Source organism: Scyliorhinus torazame, chromosome 7, assembly GCF_047496885.1.
Source record: "Scyliorhinus torazame isolate Kashiwa2021f chromosome 7, sScyTor2.1, whole genome shotgun sequence".
Taxonomy (NCBI): Eukaryota; Metazoa; Chordata; class Chondrichthyes; order Carcharhiniformes; family Scyliorhinidae; genus Scyliorhinus; species Scyliorhinus torazame.
Window position 1 is genome coordinate 110,313,612 of NC_092713.1, and position 17,342 is coordinate 110,330,953.

A 17,342-nucleotide genomic window follows, 5' to 3' on the forward strand; every position below is an offset into this window, starting at 1 on the left:
CGTTGATAATGTGGGGTTCAGCGATGGTAATGCCATTAAATGTCAAGGGGAGATGGTTTGATTCTCTTCTGTCGGAGATAGTCATTGCCTAGCACTGGTGTAGCACAAATCTTACTTGCCACTTATCAGCCCAAACCTGAATATTGTCCAAGACGTGCTTTCTATGAACATACAGACTGCTTCAGTTTCTGAGAAGTTGCAAAGGGTGCTGAACATTGTGCATTCATCATTGAAATCTCAATTTCTGACCTTATAATGGAGGAAAGGTCATTGATGAAGCAACTGCGACACTACCCTGAGGAACTCCTGCAGTGATGTCCTGGGACTTATATGACTAACGAGCAACAACCCAAACCACCTTCCTTTGTGCTAGGAATGAGTTTCCCACCGATTCCCATTGACTCCCATTTTGATAGGACTCCTTGATGCCACACTCGGTCAAATACTGCCTTGATGCCAAGAGCAGTCACTCTCACCTCAACTCTGGAATCCAGTTCTTCTTTCCATATTTGGACCAAGGTTTTAATGAGGTCAGGAGTTGCGGGGTCCTAATGGAACCCAAACTGAGCAACAGCAAGCAGATTATGCCACTTAAAAACGCCCTTCCATCATTTTGCTGATGATTGACTGTAGATTGCTGAGGTTGTAATTGTTCAGGTTGGATTTATCCTGCTTTTTAAGACAGAATCTATTTTCTATATTGCTGGGTAGATGTTAGTGTTGTACCTGTATGGGGCACAGCTAGTTCTGGAGCATAAATCTTCAGTACTATTACTGAAATGTTGTCAGGATCCATTGTCTTTGCAGTATCCAGTGCCTTCAGCCGTGTCTTGATATCACATGGAATGAATCAAATTGCCTGGAGACTGGCATCTGTGATGCTGGAGACCTCAGGAGGAGGCCGAGATGGATCATCCACTTGGCACTTGTGGCTGAAGATGGTTGCAAATGCCTTGTCTTTTGTATTGAAGTTCTGGGCACCCCCATCCTCATTTTGTGGAGCCTCCTCCTCCAGTTAGTTGTTTAATTGCACAACATCGTCAACAACTGGATGTAGCTGGCCTCCTGCGACCAAATCGGATTCATTGGTTGTAGGATAGTTTAACTCGATCTATTGCATGCTGCTTCCACTGTTTGGCATGCAAGTAGCCCCGAGTTGCACCTTCACCAGATATGACTGGTGCTGTTCCTGGTATGTCCTTCTCACTCATCACTGAACCAAGGCTGATCCACCAGTTTGATGGTAACGGTAGAGTAAGAATATGCTGGGCTCAAGACCACATTGTGGTTGAATAAAATTCTACTACTGCTAATAGTCCACAGTGCCTCACAGATGCCCTGTTTTGAGTTAGTAGAGCTGTTTGAAGTCTATCCTGTTTAGCACGGTGGTAGTGCCACACAACACAATGGAGAGATGGAGGATATCCTCAATGTGGACACGTGGCTTCATTTCCACAAGGACTGTGCTGTGGTCACTCCTACTGATACTGTCATGGACAGATGCACCTGCAACAGGTATATTGGGGAGAACAAGATCAAATAGGTTTTCCCTCTTGTTGGTTACTTCACCACCTGCTACAGATGCAGTCTAGTAGCTATGTTCATTAGGACTTGGCCAGCTTGGTCAGTCATGGTGCTACCGAGCCACTCTTGGCAATGGATATTGAACTCCCCAGCCAGAGTACATTCTATTCCCTAGCCACCCTAGGTGCTATTTCCCCTTGGTGTTCAACATGGAGGACTACTGATACATTAGTTGAGGGGGAGATAGCAAAGAGGACGTCACAGGGTCGACATGGTTGGGTATGCTGTGTCACTTCTGAGGCCTAGGTGGTACGTACGGTTTAGTCCTTTATTGACTTTCTGTAGCAGTGTTATTGAGTAGCTTGCTGGACCATCCCAGAAGACATGTAAGAATCAACCACATTGCTGTGGGAAGGAATCATATGTAGGCCAGATAAGATAAGGACCACAGATTTTCTCCCATAAAGGGCAATGCCGAACCAGATGAGTTTTTTCATGGTCATCATTACAGAGTGCCAGAATCTGCATTGTCCAAATTTTGAATCCTGGTAGTACATCAGCCAATTGAATAGTTTGACATCAACATGGGGCTAATTCATTGGTCAGGGTTTCCTCCAGCCTGTCTCACCCCAGTGGATGAGGCGAGCCATTTAAATTTGTCTTCAGTTCTGCAGGAGTGTAATATCCCAGCAGGTGGGGGGTCTGCTAGAAAACCCAGGGGTACACCTTCAAGCACTGATAGATCCTGCACAATGTGATTTTAAAGTTGTGTTAGAGTCTAGAAAATGTGGGTGAGATGGAAAATAAAATTAAATGGGCTTCAGTTAAACACCCATAACAATTATGAATAATTTTTAGAAGTCTGTGTTCTTCACAAGTAAGGTTTTAGACTCTTTGGGTTGGATAAGGTTAACATTTTATTTGTATTGGTCTGTAACCTTACAGTACATACCATGGACCTTGAGCTGATATTTTCGTTCTGTTGTTCCAGCCTCGTTGACCGCCACACAGACATACTCGCCATTGTCATGTGGTGAAACAGTATCAATGAGCAGGGTCCCGTCATCCAAAATGGAAACATCTGGTTCACTCCCAGTCAACTCTCTTCCATTGCGTAGCCACTTAATTACAGGTTTTGGAATACCTAATAACAGAAAATTATAACTTGCTTGATTTAAAAAAATAATTAAAAATTACTGTGTATAGGGCAGCGCGGTGACGCAGTGGGTTAGCCCTGCTGCCTCACGGCGCCGAGGTCTCAGGTTTGATCCCGACTCTGGGTCACTGTTTGTGTGGAGTTTGCACATTCTTGCCCTGTTTGCGTGGATTTTGCCTATCACAACCCAAAGATGTGCAAGGTAGGTGGATTGAACACGCTAATTTGCCCCTTAATTGGAAAAAAAAAATGAATTGGGTACACTAAATCTTTTTTTTAAAAATTACTGTGTATTAAATGGCCTCGAGCCACAAATCTAAAGAGGACCTGGTAGTTATCCTGGAATAATCTTTATGGGCAAATTGATAGTGCCTGCACTGTGCAATAGGCATATGAAGTTACATCAAACTGGTCCAGGAAAGAAAGGTGAATGCTAGTGCGGTGCAGCGAATCCCTAACCCACAAAGGTTTCCCATGAATGCAATTTTATAATGTTTTTACAGCCGACGAGTAATATATTCAAACATGCTTTCATGATAATAATAGAAAGGTTTTAAAGTGTATTGCGATGGCTTGACTTCAAATATTTCTGTCGTTAGACTTGGATTATCTTCAAATTCTAAAAACTGTGATCCTACCACATTAGGTTTCAACAGGAATGTACAAGGTTTACATTTTTTGGGTCAAGATACATTACAAATTATACGACACAATTAAATATATGCATTCAGGCCCTGGCCCAGTTCAGTACACATTAGTGGTATTAATCACTGATGGGGTGGGGAGTGGGGGTGGAGGTAACTTCTTGGCAGAGGGGTTCAATGAGCAATGAGGTTGGAACTGAAGACTTACTGAAGGTGGGTCTTGAGTGATGGGCAGTTTAACAGGAAGATCATTTAATAAAATGGGCTTACAAGTATTGTCCCTATTTCCTGAATGTTCTTGGTAATGTTCACCTTTGCACTTTGGTGCTTCTCTCATTATATTCTTATGCTTATGTATTCTCTTCTTGTATGCCGAATATATTTTAAATTTATATCAAACATCCATTTACTGAACTTTTAATCAATTTTGACTATTCATATTTTGCCAATCTTGCCTTTTAAAAAAATTCAATTCGTATACTGGCATATCCATTGGGCACCTTCCTGCTCCTGCGGATTCCTGGATACATAGTCCAGAATTGCTGCAGGTGATGAGATAACATGACAACTAGGGATTGGCCAGAGTCAAAGTGAGCAACTGGATTCACGCACTGGTTGCATTGCACTATCACTGACTCTGGTTAGCATGCACTGCAGGATTGGTACTGGCCATGATAATTGGCATTGCATTCAACACAGTAAGCAAAACACCAGTACCCAGGAAATAAATAAGTGAAGAACTTTGAGTCACAGTAACCTTCTTGCTCTATCTGGCCTCCTTCATTTAGAAGGGCAGGGCATTATGGGTCCTAGATTAAGAAAAAGGAAGCACTTGTCGAGGCTAGGAGGCTGGGAACACACAGAGCAAGTGTGGAATAGAAGGAAAATAGAAAGAAACTTAAGCAAGGAGTCAGGAGGGCTAAAAGTGGTCACAAAAAGTCATTGGCTGACAGGATTAAGGAAAATCGCAAGGCCTTTTATACATATATAAAGAGCACAAGGGTAAGCAGGGACAGGGTTAGCCCACTCAAGGACAAGGGAGGGAATCTATGCATGGAGCCAGAGGAAATGGGCGAGGTATTAAATGAATACTTTGCGTCAGTATTCCCTGATGTGTTGGGGTCTGCAAGGACTGCGTTTACTGCAGCAGTGAGAGACAGGCTTCCAACACTTGAAGAAATGCAACTCGGTTTTATTGAACTCTTATCTATCATACATACTTTAACTGTGGGTTGCCACTATGCTGACTTGACTGGAGACCTGAGGCTAACCTGACCAGACTATCTTACTACCACATGGTGAATGTTCTAGTTGCTGCTCACGGGCTCTGACTGTCTCAGAGGCTGGATCCCACGAGAGCGGGAAAACTAGTGCCCTCTGGCTTTATAGTGGTCGTGTCCTGCCTGGTGATTGGCTGCTGTGTTCTGTGTGTTCACTGGTCACCCTGTGTGTCAATCACTGCCTGTCTGTGTACCATCATATACCTGTGTGTATATTATGACATTCCCCAAAGAGAAGGACTTGGTGGCTGATGAGTCTGAGGAAGGGTGTGTAGATAGTCTGGGTCATGATGAGATCAAAAAGGAGGAGAAATTGGGGGTCTTGAAAAACACATGTGATAGACATCCCCAGGGCCTGATGGGATATACCCCGGAATACTGACAGAGGCAAGGGAGGAAATTGAAGGGCCTTGAGAGAAATCTTTGTATCCTCACTAGTTACAGGGGAAGTCCCAGAGGATTGGAGAATAGCCAATGTTGTTCCTTTGTTTAAGAAGGGTAGCAAGGATAATCCAGGTAATTATAGAACTGTAATGGCCTAGGCCAGGCGTTTGAGATTGGCCAATTAGAATACGAGTTCCCTGATTAGTGACCCTTTGTCTGTATATAACAGGGAGTGCCAGATCCTCTGCACTCCCAGTGTAGACAGCAAGCTGAATGCACCTGGTTGTTCGGCTGTTGGTTTTGTAAATAAAAGGAATTCTGGTCAAGGGACTTCTGCCTCCGTGGACTTATTACAGTGGTGACGAGGACGGGATACTGCCATGGGGACCTCGAGTAATAGTTCCAAGTCAAGGTCATCGAGCCATACTGGCTGAACTACAGCATTGGCACCCTGAAGTCTCAAAAATGAAGATGCTGGCCTGGAGCTATGTCTGGTGGCCGGGCCTGGCACAGACATAGTGGCATTAGTAGCCTGGTGCCAAGAATGCCAACAAGGGCAGAAGGTGCCACCGGCAGCCCTGCTGCACCCTGGGAATGGCCGGGTAGACCAGGGTCGTGACTTCATGTCCATTTATGGGTTCAATGTTTTTTGTGATAGTAGACATCCATTCCAAATGGCTAGATGTCTACAAAATGAACTCGGCAAATACAACAGCAATCATCGAAAAGCTTTGCAGCTCATTTGCAACACATGGTATCCCGGAGGTGTTAGTTTCAGATAATGGATAATGCCACATCGGGAATAGCACCAGCGGAGCTACTCATAGGCAGACGACTCCGAACCAGACGAAGTCTACTATTCCCAAAATTAGGTGGAAGAGTAGAACGACACCAAGAGGCCCAATGCAGGGGCAACGACAACACTCGATGAGAAAGGCAGTTCAACGCGCGTGAAAAGGTATGGGTCAGAAATTATGCCAATGGCCCCACATGGGTAGCAGGAATGGTCAAGGCCAGGACACGACGTGTGTGTATGAGATACGTGTGGGAGAACACTTAGCAAAAAAGCACCTGGACCAAGTAAGGGCCTCAGATATGTTTCCTCCCCCGGAGCTGACTCAGACCAGCATACCGAGGACCATGGAGAGTCCTCCCCGACAAACTATTCACGCCCCTCCGACACCACTGGTGAGGACATTGGACTCGGTTATGGACACCATGGATGACGCCGTGGTTGTCCCCCTGCCGCCGGAGGAAGGGGGTGAAATGCCCATCAGGCGCTCTCATTGGAAAAGACGGGCGCCTAGGCGTTATACACCCCCCCCCCCCCCCCCCCCCCCCCAACGTCAGAGGCCAAAGTGGAGGGTCTGGACCCTGCGCAGAAATGAAACAGGAGACCAGTCAGTCACGAGGACCACGGGGGCTCCTCGGATTTTGGGGAGGGGATTATAATGACTTAGGCCAGGTTTATGAGATTGGCCAATTAGAATATGAGATCCCTGATTAGTCGCCCAATCAGGAAACCCCTTTCTCTGTATATAAAGGGAGTGTCAGTTCGTCTGCACTCCCAGTGTAGACAGCAAACTGAATGCTCCTGGTTGTTCTGCTGTTGGTTTTGTAAATAAAAGGAATTCTGGTGAAAGGACTTCTGCCTCCGTGGACCTATTACAAGGCCAGTCAGCCTTACATCAGTGGTAGGGAAATTAGTGGAGACGATTCTTCGAGACAGGATTTACTCACACTTGGAAATAAGTGGACATATTAGCGAGAGACAACATGATTTTGTGAAGGGGAAGTCATGTCTCACTAACTTGATCGAGTTTTTCGAGTAAATGATGAAGATGATTGACGAAGGTAGGGCAGTGGATATTTCTACATGGATTTCAGTAGGGCTTTTGACAAGGTCCCTCATGGCAGACCGGTAAAGAAGGTGAAGTCGCACAAGATCAGAGGTGAGCTGGCAAGACGAATACTGAACTGGCTCGGTCATAGAAGACAGAGCAGTGGATGGGTGCGTTTCTGAATGGAGGGCTGTGACTCGTTGTGTTCCTCAGGGATCAGTGCTGGGACCGTTGCTGTTTATATATACATGAATTGGAGGAAAATATAACTGGTTTGATTAGTAAGTTTGCGGACGACACAAAGGTTGGTGGAATTGCGGATCGCGATGAGGACCGTCCGAGGATACATCAGGATATAGCTTGGTTGGAGACTTGGGCGGAGAGATGGCAGATGGAGTTAAATCCGGACAAATGTGAGGCAATGCATTTTGGAAAGTCTAACACAGATGGGAAACATACAGTAAATGGCAGAACCCTGAAGAGTATTGATAGGCAGAGGGATCTGGGTGACACAGGTCACTGCAAGTGGCAACGCAGGTGGAGAACGTAGTCAAGAAGGCATACGACATGCTGCCTTCATCGGCTGGGGCATTGAGTTTAAAAATTGGCAAGTCATGCTGCAACTTTATAGATCCTTAGTTGGGCCGCACATGGAATATAGTATTCAATTCTGGTCGCCACACTACCAGAGGATGTGGAGACTTTGGAGAGGGTGCCGAAGAGATTTACCAGGATGTTGCTTTGTATGGATGCATTAGCTATGAGAATAGGTTAGAGAAACTTGGTTTGTTCTCACTGGAGTGACAGAGGTTAAGGGGCGACCTGATAGAAGTCTACAAGAATATGAGGGGCATGGACAGAGTGGATAGCCAGATGTTTTTTTCCCAGGTGCCAGGGGCAAGGTTTAAAGGAGATGTACGAGGCAAGGTTTTTTTACACAAGAGGGTGGGGGGAGCCTGGAACTCACTGTGGAGGGAGGTAGTGGAAGCAGATACGTTGGTGAATAAGATGGGAATAGAGGGATATGGTCCCCGGAAGGGTAAGGGGTTTTACTTCAGACGGGCAGCATAGTCGGTCCAGGCTTGGAGGGCTGAAGGGCCTGTTCATGTGCTGTAATTTTCTTTGTTCTTGTTCTTTGTACATGGCATCACTCCAGGTATACAGTGGAACTTGAATGAAACCAAGTATAATCATCCACATTTCCAAATATTCACTCAATTAGTTTTGAAAAAACCTTGTACAAGCTGTTAAGTTGTTGCGCAACTCACTAATGTTTCTTTCATATACATTTGTCTTAGTTACATTTTATCACTTAATTTCATGAATAAAAAACACTACAGGAATTTAATGCCTTCCTCGACAGCTAATTTGGTAGTTGAGTGGGGGGAATTTAATTAGCTTGTCGTTTTCCTGCCTCTGCCTTTATTCGGTTTGTGGCCAGAAGGCCTGTGGACAGCCTTTCCACCCCACCACAATTGAGGCCCTTAAGTGGGCAAACAATGCCCACTTAAATGTCTCATCCCACTGCCACTGGTATTCAGCCAGCAGCGGTGAGTTGCGGGAGGCACAAAAATCAAACACACTTGTCAGGATTGCTTGCTTGCTTCCAGCGGAGAGTGGACGGGGGCCCTTGTTCAAAGGCACTCAGTGCCTGATGGAGAGACCCAATAGTCGGACTCTCTCCCCCTGTTCCCTTGCGATCTCCACCCTGCCATTTCTCACATCTGAACGCAGTCCCTTGGTGATCCTGGATCTTGGGTGGGTGCATTAATGACATGAGCCACCATCTCCCCAGTGGCGCTGCACAACAGCAGGCCAATGACTGTCCGCAGCTTTCGAGTTGACTCTTAATATGGTGGGGTCTCCCGAAGGAAGCAACTTGGGGCTCTCGCTCACATTCCAGCCAGTGGGTGAGACTACCATCATCTCCATTAAATATCACCCAATATTGTTTGATTATTTTTATAGTAGCGCCTTCTTTTGCTAGGATCATTGAACTATATGTGCAAACCTAAAGTTTGGTGGCTCTCAATTATCATCCAACTTCCACTATCCATGAGAGTATAGTCTCTATCTCTCTGGCTGTTATACCAGTGTATAACTTAGAATATAATATATCATAGGTCCCAAAAGATTACAAAATGCAATATACATATTTTACAGATTTACCTTTAGCCGGACAGGGGAATGCAATACGTTGGTTTGCCACTCTCTCTTGGAAGGGATTATTGTATGGAGGTCCTGGGTCTTCAACGGTAGGAGGTTCTGTAACATTGATGGAAACAACATCAACACTGAAATCATCAAGTCAAAAAGGCAGGAACTTGAGCAAGTCTGACCCACCACTTTTTTTGTCCATCCATCACCACGTCAAGCATTATAGGGCCTGACCTTCCTCCTGTAAAACCACCGGCTACTTTTTGAACAATTTGGAACGTAAAGATAGTCCCACCCTTCTTTTCTCTCCACCAACCGTTTTCTCTCCCTTGCTCCCTCATCACTAAGTTTAAGAAACTCATGGACTCCATTATCACTAAGATCAAAGGCAGCTTCTTCAGCTACTCCCCTCACTGCCTCTACTTACTTTTATACATCATCAAAGCTTTCCCCTCAGCCCAGAACTTAGTCTTCCTCTAATTTCTTTCTTTTCACTTCCCTTAAACTTGGAGCTCATCTTGTCCAGGAGATCCACCTCCTGCTCTTTTTAAAAAATATATTTTTATTAAGGTATTTGAAAATTTTTATAAAAATAACATTAACAATGACATCAACATGGTATAATAAACATTTCCCCCCCCATCCCAATCTTCACACACCCCAACCATAAAACAACAATCCGGCCCTCTCTGCATCTGCTGACATTTTAATTTTCCCTGAGAAAGTCGACGACCGGCTGCCACCTCCGGGTGAACCCGACCATTGACCCTCTTAGGGCAAACTTTATTTTCTCGAGACTGAGAAACCCAGCCATGTCACTAACCAGGACTCTACACTCGGGGGCTTCAAGTTCCTCCACATTAACAAGATCCGTCACCGGGCTACCAGGGAGGCAAAGGCCAAGACGTCAGCCTGTTTCGCCCGCTGAACTCCCGGCTCTTCCGACACTCCAAAGATTGCTACCTCCGGACTCGGCACCACCCGTGTTTTTAGCACCGTGGACACCGAATTAGCAAAACCCTGCCAAAACCCTTTAGGCTTCGGGCATGCCCAAAACATGTGGACATGATTTGCTGGGCTTCCCGCGCACCTCGCACACTTATCCTCTACTCCGAAAAATTTACTCATCCTAGCCGCTGTCATGTGTGCCAAGTGGACTACATTAAATTGTATCAGGCTAAGCCTCGCACATGAGGAGGAGGTATTTGATGTGTTGGGTACTCTGCTACACAAACGAACCAACACGGTTGCGAGTAGTACAACTTAGTTTTATTAATTGCATTTATTTACAGTGGTAAACTGGTCACTGAGGTTCGATCATAACCTTAGAATCTGTGGACCTATTCCTAATACTATCTTGTAGTGGCACTCAGCACATGGTGGATGTCTGAGTGGCTTGCTATAAGCTCTGTGCCCTGAGCTGTCTCCTGCTGGAATGTTCAGGAAGTGTCCTGTTACCTGTTTTGTACTGTGTATGCTCTTGCCTGTGATTGGCTGTGATGTTGTGTGTGTGTAGATTGGTCCGTTGATCTGTCCATCAGTATGTATGTATGTTTGCGCTATGATGTTTACCTGAATATCATGACATCCCCCCTTTTTTACAAGAACATGTGCCTATGTGGTTATAAGATGTGTACTGAGTGCAGCTAAATGTGTGTGTGTGCGCAATATCTACAGCATGTACATGGGGCTAAACTATAATACAAGGGGCAATGTCGGGTGCGACATAACAACGAGGTTGTACCATAAACAAAGAACGAGGAAATGTTGAACGACAAAAAAAACTCCTGTAACGACAAGGAAGAACAGAAACATATTAACACTGGTATTATGAGTTCAATGTACAAACAGGCTCATACCCAGTCTAGTAGGTGGGCGCCGAATTCGGGTTGACCTTAGGGTGGCACACCATTCATCACCCGGATTGACAGTGTTCACTTGCAACGGCTGGTGGGCCCTGGCTGGAGACATCTGGTTCCCATCAATGACCGCAACACGGAAGGCGTCCCAGTCGTCTGTGTCACTGGTCTGGATATCGTCTGGGTACGACTCGTAGTAAGGAGGCTGAATGGTCCGCACGTCCCTGCGAGGACGGAATTGGGGAACATTGGCAGGTTGAACTACTCGACAGCAGGCAGCGTAGTGGCCCATCTTGCCACAGCGGAGGCATTGTCGGTTTCTTCCGGGACATTGCCGCTTTAAATGTGCGGCTCCGCAGTTGCCGCACGTCGTGACATCATGGCATTCGTTGCGCCACCGCTCATGCGCAGTTCGGTCTTGCGTCGAGCGCGCCTGTGCATCACGTCCCTCAGTGTCGACGTCATTTTTGGCTTGCACAAACGTGGGAAATGGCCATCCGCGTCCGGGCCGTGAGCCGGGAGGAACTCGATCGCCTGGACCCGTTAGGCCTCGTAGGACGCCTGCCTCGCCGATCCGGCCGCGTAGGACCCCTGCCGCGCCGATTCAGCCGCGGGAAATTGGGAGTAGCGGCTAGTCGTGCTTTCATGAAGGACACTGGCTTCGATTGCGGAGGCTAGGGTGAGGCCATTAATTTTTAAGAGCTGCTGGCGTAGGGTACCCGAGGTGACCCCAAAAACGATCTGGTCCTGAATCATGGAATCGGAGGTGGTGTCGTAACAGCAGGACTGCGCGAGGATACGGAGATGCGTAAGGAAGGATTGAAAGGGCTCATCCTTACCCTGCAGGCGCTGCTGGAAGAGATACCTCTCGAAACTCTCGTTGACCTCGACGTTGAAGTGTTGGTCGAGTTTGAGAAGGACCGTCTTGTACTTGGTCTTGTCCTCACCTTCCGCGAACACCAGGGAGTTGTAGACATGGATGGCGTATTGACCTGCCGTGGTGAGGAGGATGGCGATCTTTCTGGTGTCCGAAGCGCGCTCCTTTTCGTTGGCTTCCAGGATGAGCTGGAAGCGCTGTTTGAACAACTTCCAATTAATGCCGAGGTTTCCAGCGACTTGTAGCGGCTGCGGTGTGCTGACGGTGTCCATGGCGCAGGATGGCAGATTCTGGAGGATTCGTAGGTACATCCCACAGTTACTCCTGGTAGTATGATGTGTTGGGTACTCTGCTACACAGACGAATCAACACGGTTGCGAATGGTACAACTCAGCTTTATTGCTAACATTTATTTACAGTGGTAAACTGCTTACTGAGGTTCGATCATAACCCTAGAATCTGTGGACCGATTCCTAATACTATCTTGTAGTGGCACTCAGCACATGGTGGATGTCTGAATGGCTTGCTAGGAGCTCTGTGCCCTGAGCTGTCTCCTGCTGGAATGCTCAGGAAGTGTCGTGTTCCCCGTTTCGTTCTGTGTATGCTCTTGCCTGTGGTGTTGTGTGTGTGTTGATTGGTCCGTTGATCTGTCCATCAGTATGTATGTATGTTTGTGCTATGATGTTTACCTGAATATCATGACAGTATTAACCCTGCTTAGGGCATCCGCCCATAGACCCGCCTCTATCTTTCCTCCTAGCTCGTCCTCCCACTTGCCCTTAAACTCCTCCACCGGAGTTTCCTCCGCCTCCGAAAGCTCCTGGTAAATATCCGATACCTTTCCCGCTCCCAGCCAGGTACTGGAAACTACTCTATCCTGTATCCCCCGTGACGGCAGCAGCGGAAAAGCCGGCACCTGTTTTCTCAGGAAGTCGCGCACCTGCAAATACCTAAAACCATTCCCTGCTGGCAATTCAAATTTATCCTCCAAAGCTTTCAAGCTGGGAAAGCTCCCATCTATAAATAGATCCCCCATCCTTCTGATTCCTGCCCTCTGCCAACTCTGGAACCCACCATCCATCCTACCCGTTACAAACCGATGATTATTATAAATCGGGGTCCACACCGATGCTCCCTCCACTCTCTTATATCTCTTCCACTACCCCCTGATCCTCAGAGCCGCCACCACCATCGGACTTGTGGAGTATCGGGCTGGCGAGAACGGAAGAGGTGCCGTTATCAGTGCTCCCAAGCTGGTGTCTTTGCATGACGCCGCCTCCATCCGCTCCCATGCTGACCCCTCCCCCACTACCCACTTCCTAATCATGGCTATATTAGCCCCCCAGTAGAAATTGCAGAATTCCGGCAGCGCCAACACACTCACCCCCCCGACTGCGCTCCAGCAACACTTTCTTCACTCGCGGGGTTTTACCCGCCCACACAAAGCCCAAAATAACCTTATTCACCTGCTTGGAAAAGGCCCTTGGGATGAAGATGTGGAGGCATTGAAAGGCAAACAGAAATCTGGGGAGGACCATCATTTTCACAGTCTGTACCCTCCCCACCAGTGATAGCGGGAGCATGTCCCATCTCTTAAAGTCCCCATTCATTTGTTCTACCAGCCGGGATAGGTTTAACTTGTGCAGTGCCTCCCATTCCCGGGCCACCTGGATTCCCAGATACCGACAGCTCCTTCCTACCATTCTAAGCGGCAGCTCTCCCAGTCTCTTCTCCTGCCCTCTTGCGTGGATCACGAACATCTCGCTTTTCCCCATGTTCAATTTATACCCCGAAAAATTGCCAAATTCCCCCAGGATTCGCATTACTTCCCCCATCCCCTCCAATGGGTCTGAAATATACAAGAGCAGGTCATCTGCGTAGAGCGAGACCTGGTGCTCCAACCCCCCCCCCCCCCCCCCCAATCAAAAGAAACTGTTTGGCAGTTTTGGAAAACTTGTACCTCGTTATCTCCAAGGTGCCAATAACAATCATCTGAGGTCTGAACAGCCCATATTCAAAGAAAGCTACATAAAGGCCATCTACTTTTAATAATCCAGGTTGGCCAGACGGAGATGGATTGTCTGTTAAGACTAAAGCTCTGCACCCTACCTTTTAATTTCTAATGGTTGAGACATTTAAGTTTTTTGGATCCAGACAATAGATGCACATCGTTTGTCAAAGATATGATGGAGAGGTGGGAGTCATGTAACATGGACCGCTGGCTCGTGGAACAACTAATTTTGCCTTGCTGAACTGCAGAGCTCAGTCTGCTACTTACCATTTAACTAGCATCCTCACAGACAAGGAGTTCTGTCCAGGTGGAATACCTGGCCTGGGTCGACACTGCTTCTGCTGGAAATTTTGTAGCATCGCCCACAAGACTGATTAATCGCTGCAGGCCTGTCTTATAATATGAAGTCAACATCACCGGAAAAGTGAAATATCCAGCATCGGTTTTCAACCTACTGACCTCAGTGAAGGAATACCTCGTTGAATTTTGATTCTGGACTTTGAAACCCATGTGAAACAATTTATTTTCTTTGTAATCTCTGTACCATAATTTTCTTTTTCTCTATCCCTCCTTTTACTATTTGAATGTGAGGGGGACATTGCAAAAAATTTAGTGTGCAAGTAAACTAACCCTTTTGAGTTAATTCTACCTTGAGTTTGTTGTGGCATTATTAATAAAAAATTGGATTGCACCAAAAACTAAGGGGTTGGGAAATACACCACTGATTATAAAGAGGGAAACAAAACATCTTACAGGTGGCGAGAGGAGAAATTAATGCTGTTTAAATTAATTCACCTTTTGTCCCCCAACATGTAAATGGTTTAATCACTTCAGCTATTCCTTCCCACCCCTTTCAAAAGAATTGTTGTGCCCACCTGTCTCAAAAAAACATATCCTTTGGGGCCTGTGACCTTGAAAACTGTCACCTTCCAACCACCCTTTTCTTTCCAGAGTTCTTGAACATACCGTCATCTCCCAAATCCATGCCCCTTTTTCCTGACCACACTGTGATGGTATGTATTAGGGGTAATACGGTACACCACGTATCGACAGGCTATTGGTGGAGGGATGCCGGGTCCTAATAGGATCGGCTGCCTACTGGGCTCCGCCCAGAAATGCCGGTATAAGAACCCGGCATTTCCCCCAGCAGCTGCATTCTGTAACCAAGCTGCTGGGAATCAAGTTCTGCTTAATAAAGCCTTTAATTGACGTTACTTCAACCTGCCTTGCATCATATTGACGGTACAACAATTTATTAAGCAGACTTAAATTAAAGAAAAAAACGATGTAGGAATATGGAGCTCCGCATCACCCCGGAGTGCCTGCGCATCGCACCCCAAGCAGCTAACTCGACCTCTATCGTCAAACACTGGCTGGCATGCTTTGAGGGCTACCTCCGAACAGCCCCCGACAAACCAACTGACGAACAAAAAATGCAGGTCCTCTATTCCAGGGTGAGTCCCGACGTCTACTCTCTTATCAAGGACGAGGACGATTTTCCCGATGCCATCGCCGCGCTGAAGGATATCTACATCCGGCCCGCCAACCAGGCTTTTGCTCGCTACCAGCTCGCCACACGACGGCAATTTCCAGGGGAAATCGCTGGACGTGTTCTATAACGCCCTACAGATCCTGGGTCGAAACTGCAACTGCCCAGCGGTAACGGCGAATGAACACACAGAGCTCCTGGTCCGCGATGCGTATGTGGCAGGTTTGGCTTCTTCCCAGATCCGCCAGAGGCTTCTGGAGAAAGAATCTTTGGGTCTCTCAGAAGCTCGGGCCCTGGCGGCATCCCTCGATGTGGCCTCGCGTAACGCCCGCGCCTACGCCCCCGACCGCACTGCAGCCCCTTGGGCTCTGTGGACCCCTGCTGCGATTGACTCTCCGGCAACCCCCCCCCACCCAAGCAAACCTGCGCGACCAAAACACCAGACCAACCGGGGGAGCCCCGCTGCTATTTTTGCGGCCAGCCGTAACCCCCTCGGCAGAGCTGCCCGGCCCGCGTGGCTGCCTGCAAAAGCTGCGGAAAGAAGGGCCACTATGCAACGGTGTGTAAGTCCCGCGGGGTCGCCGCTATCTCCGGAGAAGAAACGGGACCACAGACCCAGCCCCCCCAGCGATCCACGTGCGACCAACGGACGCCGCCATTTTGGACCCCGGACGCCATGAGGGAGAGATGGGCGCCGCCACTTTGTACACTCCCGACCACGTTCGATCCATGGACGCCGCCATCTTGGCTGTCAGGAAAGGACCCCGACACAGACGGCCCCATACTGCCTGACTACGATGATCAACTTCGACAACCACGTTTGGCTTCGATGACCCTCGACCAGTCGCGACCCCGGACGCTCTAGACTGCAACCACTACAGTCCTGGTGAATGGCTACGATACGCCATGTCTTATCGACTCTGGGAGCACGGAGAGTTTCATTCATCCGGGCACAGTAAGGCGCTGTTCCCTCGTAATTCGGCCAAGCACCCAGAAAATTTTCCTGGCGGCGGGATCCCACTCCGTTCAGATCAAACGGTTCTGCATCGCTAACCTAACGGTGCTGGGGAGGGAGTTCCGAAATTACCGGCTGTATGTCCTCCCCCATCTCTGTGCGCCCACACTCCTGGGGTTGGACTTCCAATGCAACCTCCAGAGTTTAACATTTAAATTTGGCGGCCCTATACCCCCACTGACTGTCTGCGGCCTCGCGACCCTCAAGGTTGAACCACCTTCCTTGTTTGCGAACCTCACCCCGGATTGCAAACCCGTCGCCACCAGGAGCAGATGGTACAGCGCCCAGGACCGAGCATTCATCCGGTCCGAAGTCCAGAGGCTGCTGAAGGAAAGCATCATCCAGGCTAGCAACAGTCCCTGGAGAGCCCAGGTGGTAGTCGTTAAGACCGGGGAGAAACAGGATGGTCATCGACTATGGTCAGACCATCAACAGGTACACTCAGCTAGATGCGTACCCTCTCCCCAGCATATCCGACATGGTCAATCGGATTGCACAGTACAAGGTCTTTTCCACCATGGACCTCAAGTCCGCCTACCACCAGCTCCCCATCCGCCCCGGTGACCGCAACTATACTGCCTTCGAAGCAGACGGGCGGCTCTCCCACTTTTTAAGGGTTCCATTCGGTGTCACGAACGGAGTCTCGGTCTTCCAACGAGAGATGGACCGAATGGTTGACCAGCACGGTTTACGGGCCACGTTCCCGTATCTCGACAACGTCACAATCTGCGGCCACAACCAGCAGGACCACGACGCCAAACTCCAAAAATTCCTCCAGACCGCTCACGCCCTGAACCTCACTTACAACAAGGACAAATGCGTGTTCCGCACCGACCGTCTAGCCATCCTGGGCTACGTAGTGCGTAATGGAGTGATAGGCCCCGACCCTGAACGCATGCGCCCCCTCATGGAGTTCCCTCTCCCCCACTGTGCCAAAGCCCTGAAACGCTGCCTGGGCTTCTTTTCTTATTACGCCCAGTGGGTTCCACAATACGCCGACAAGGCCCATGCACTAATCCAGTCCACTACTTTTCCCCTGTCGACAGAGGCATGCCAGGCCTTCAGCCGCATCAAGGCGGATATCGCAAAGGCCACGATGCGCGCC

At 48.1% G+C, this 17,342-nt stretch overlaps 1 protein-coding gene across 2 annotated transcripts in view; it reads right to left on the reverse strand.

The window, feature by feature from the left end:
* The window catches only part of hmcn1 (hemicentin 1), an 838,180-nt gene that overhangs the window by 398,815 nt on the left and 422,023 nt on the right, over nt 1–17,342 (reverse strand). For both annotated transcript variants that reach the window (XM_072511251.1, XM_072511250.1), the window contains exons 25-26: nt 8,999–9,094; nt 2,477–2,668 (exon numbers count right to left, since the gene is read on the reverse strand). In XM_072511251.1, the coding sequence (XP_072367352.1) occupies nt 2,477–2,668; nt 8,999–9,094 (288 nt within the window). The remainder of the gene's footprint in view (nt 1–2,476; nt 2,669–8,998; nt 9,095–17,342) is intronic.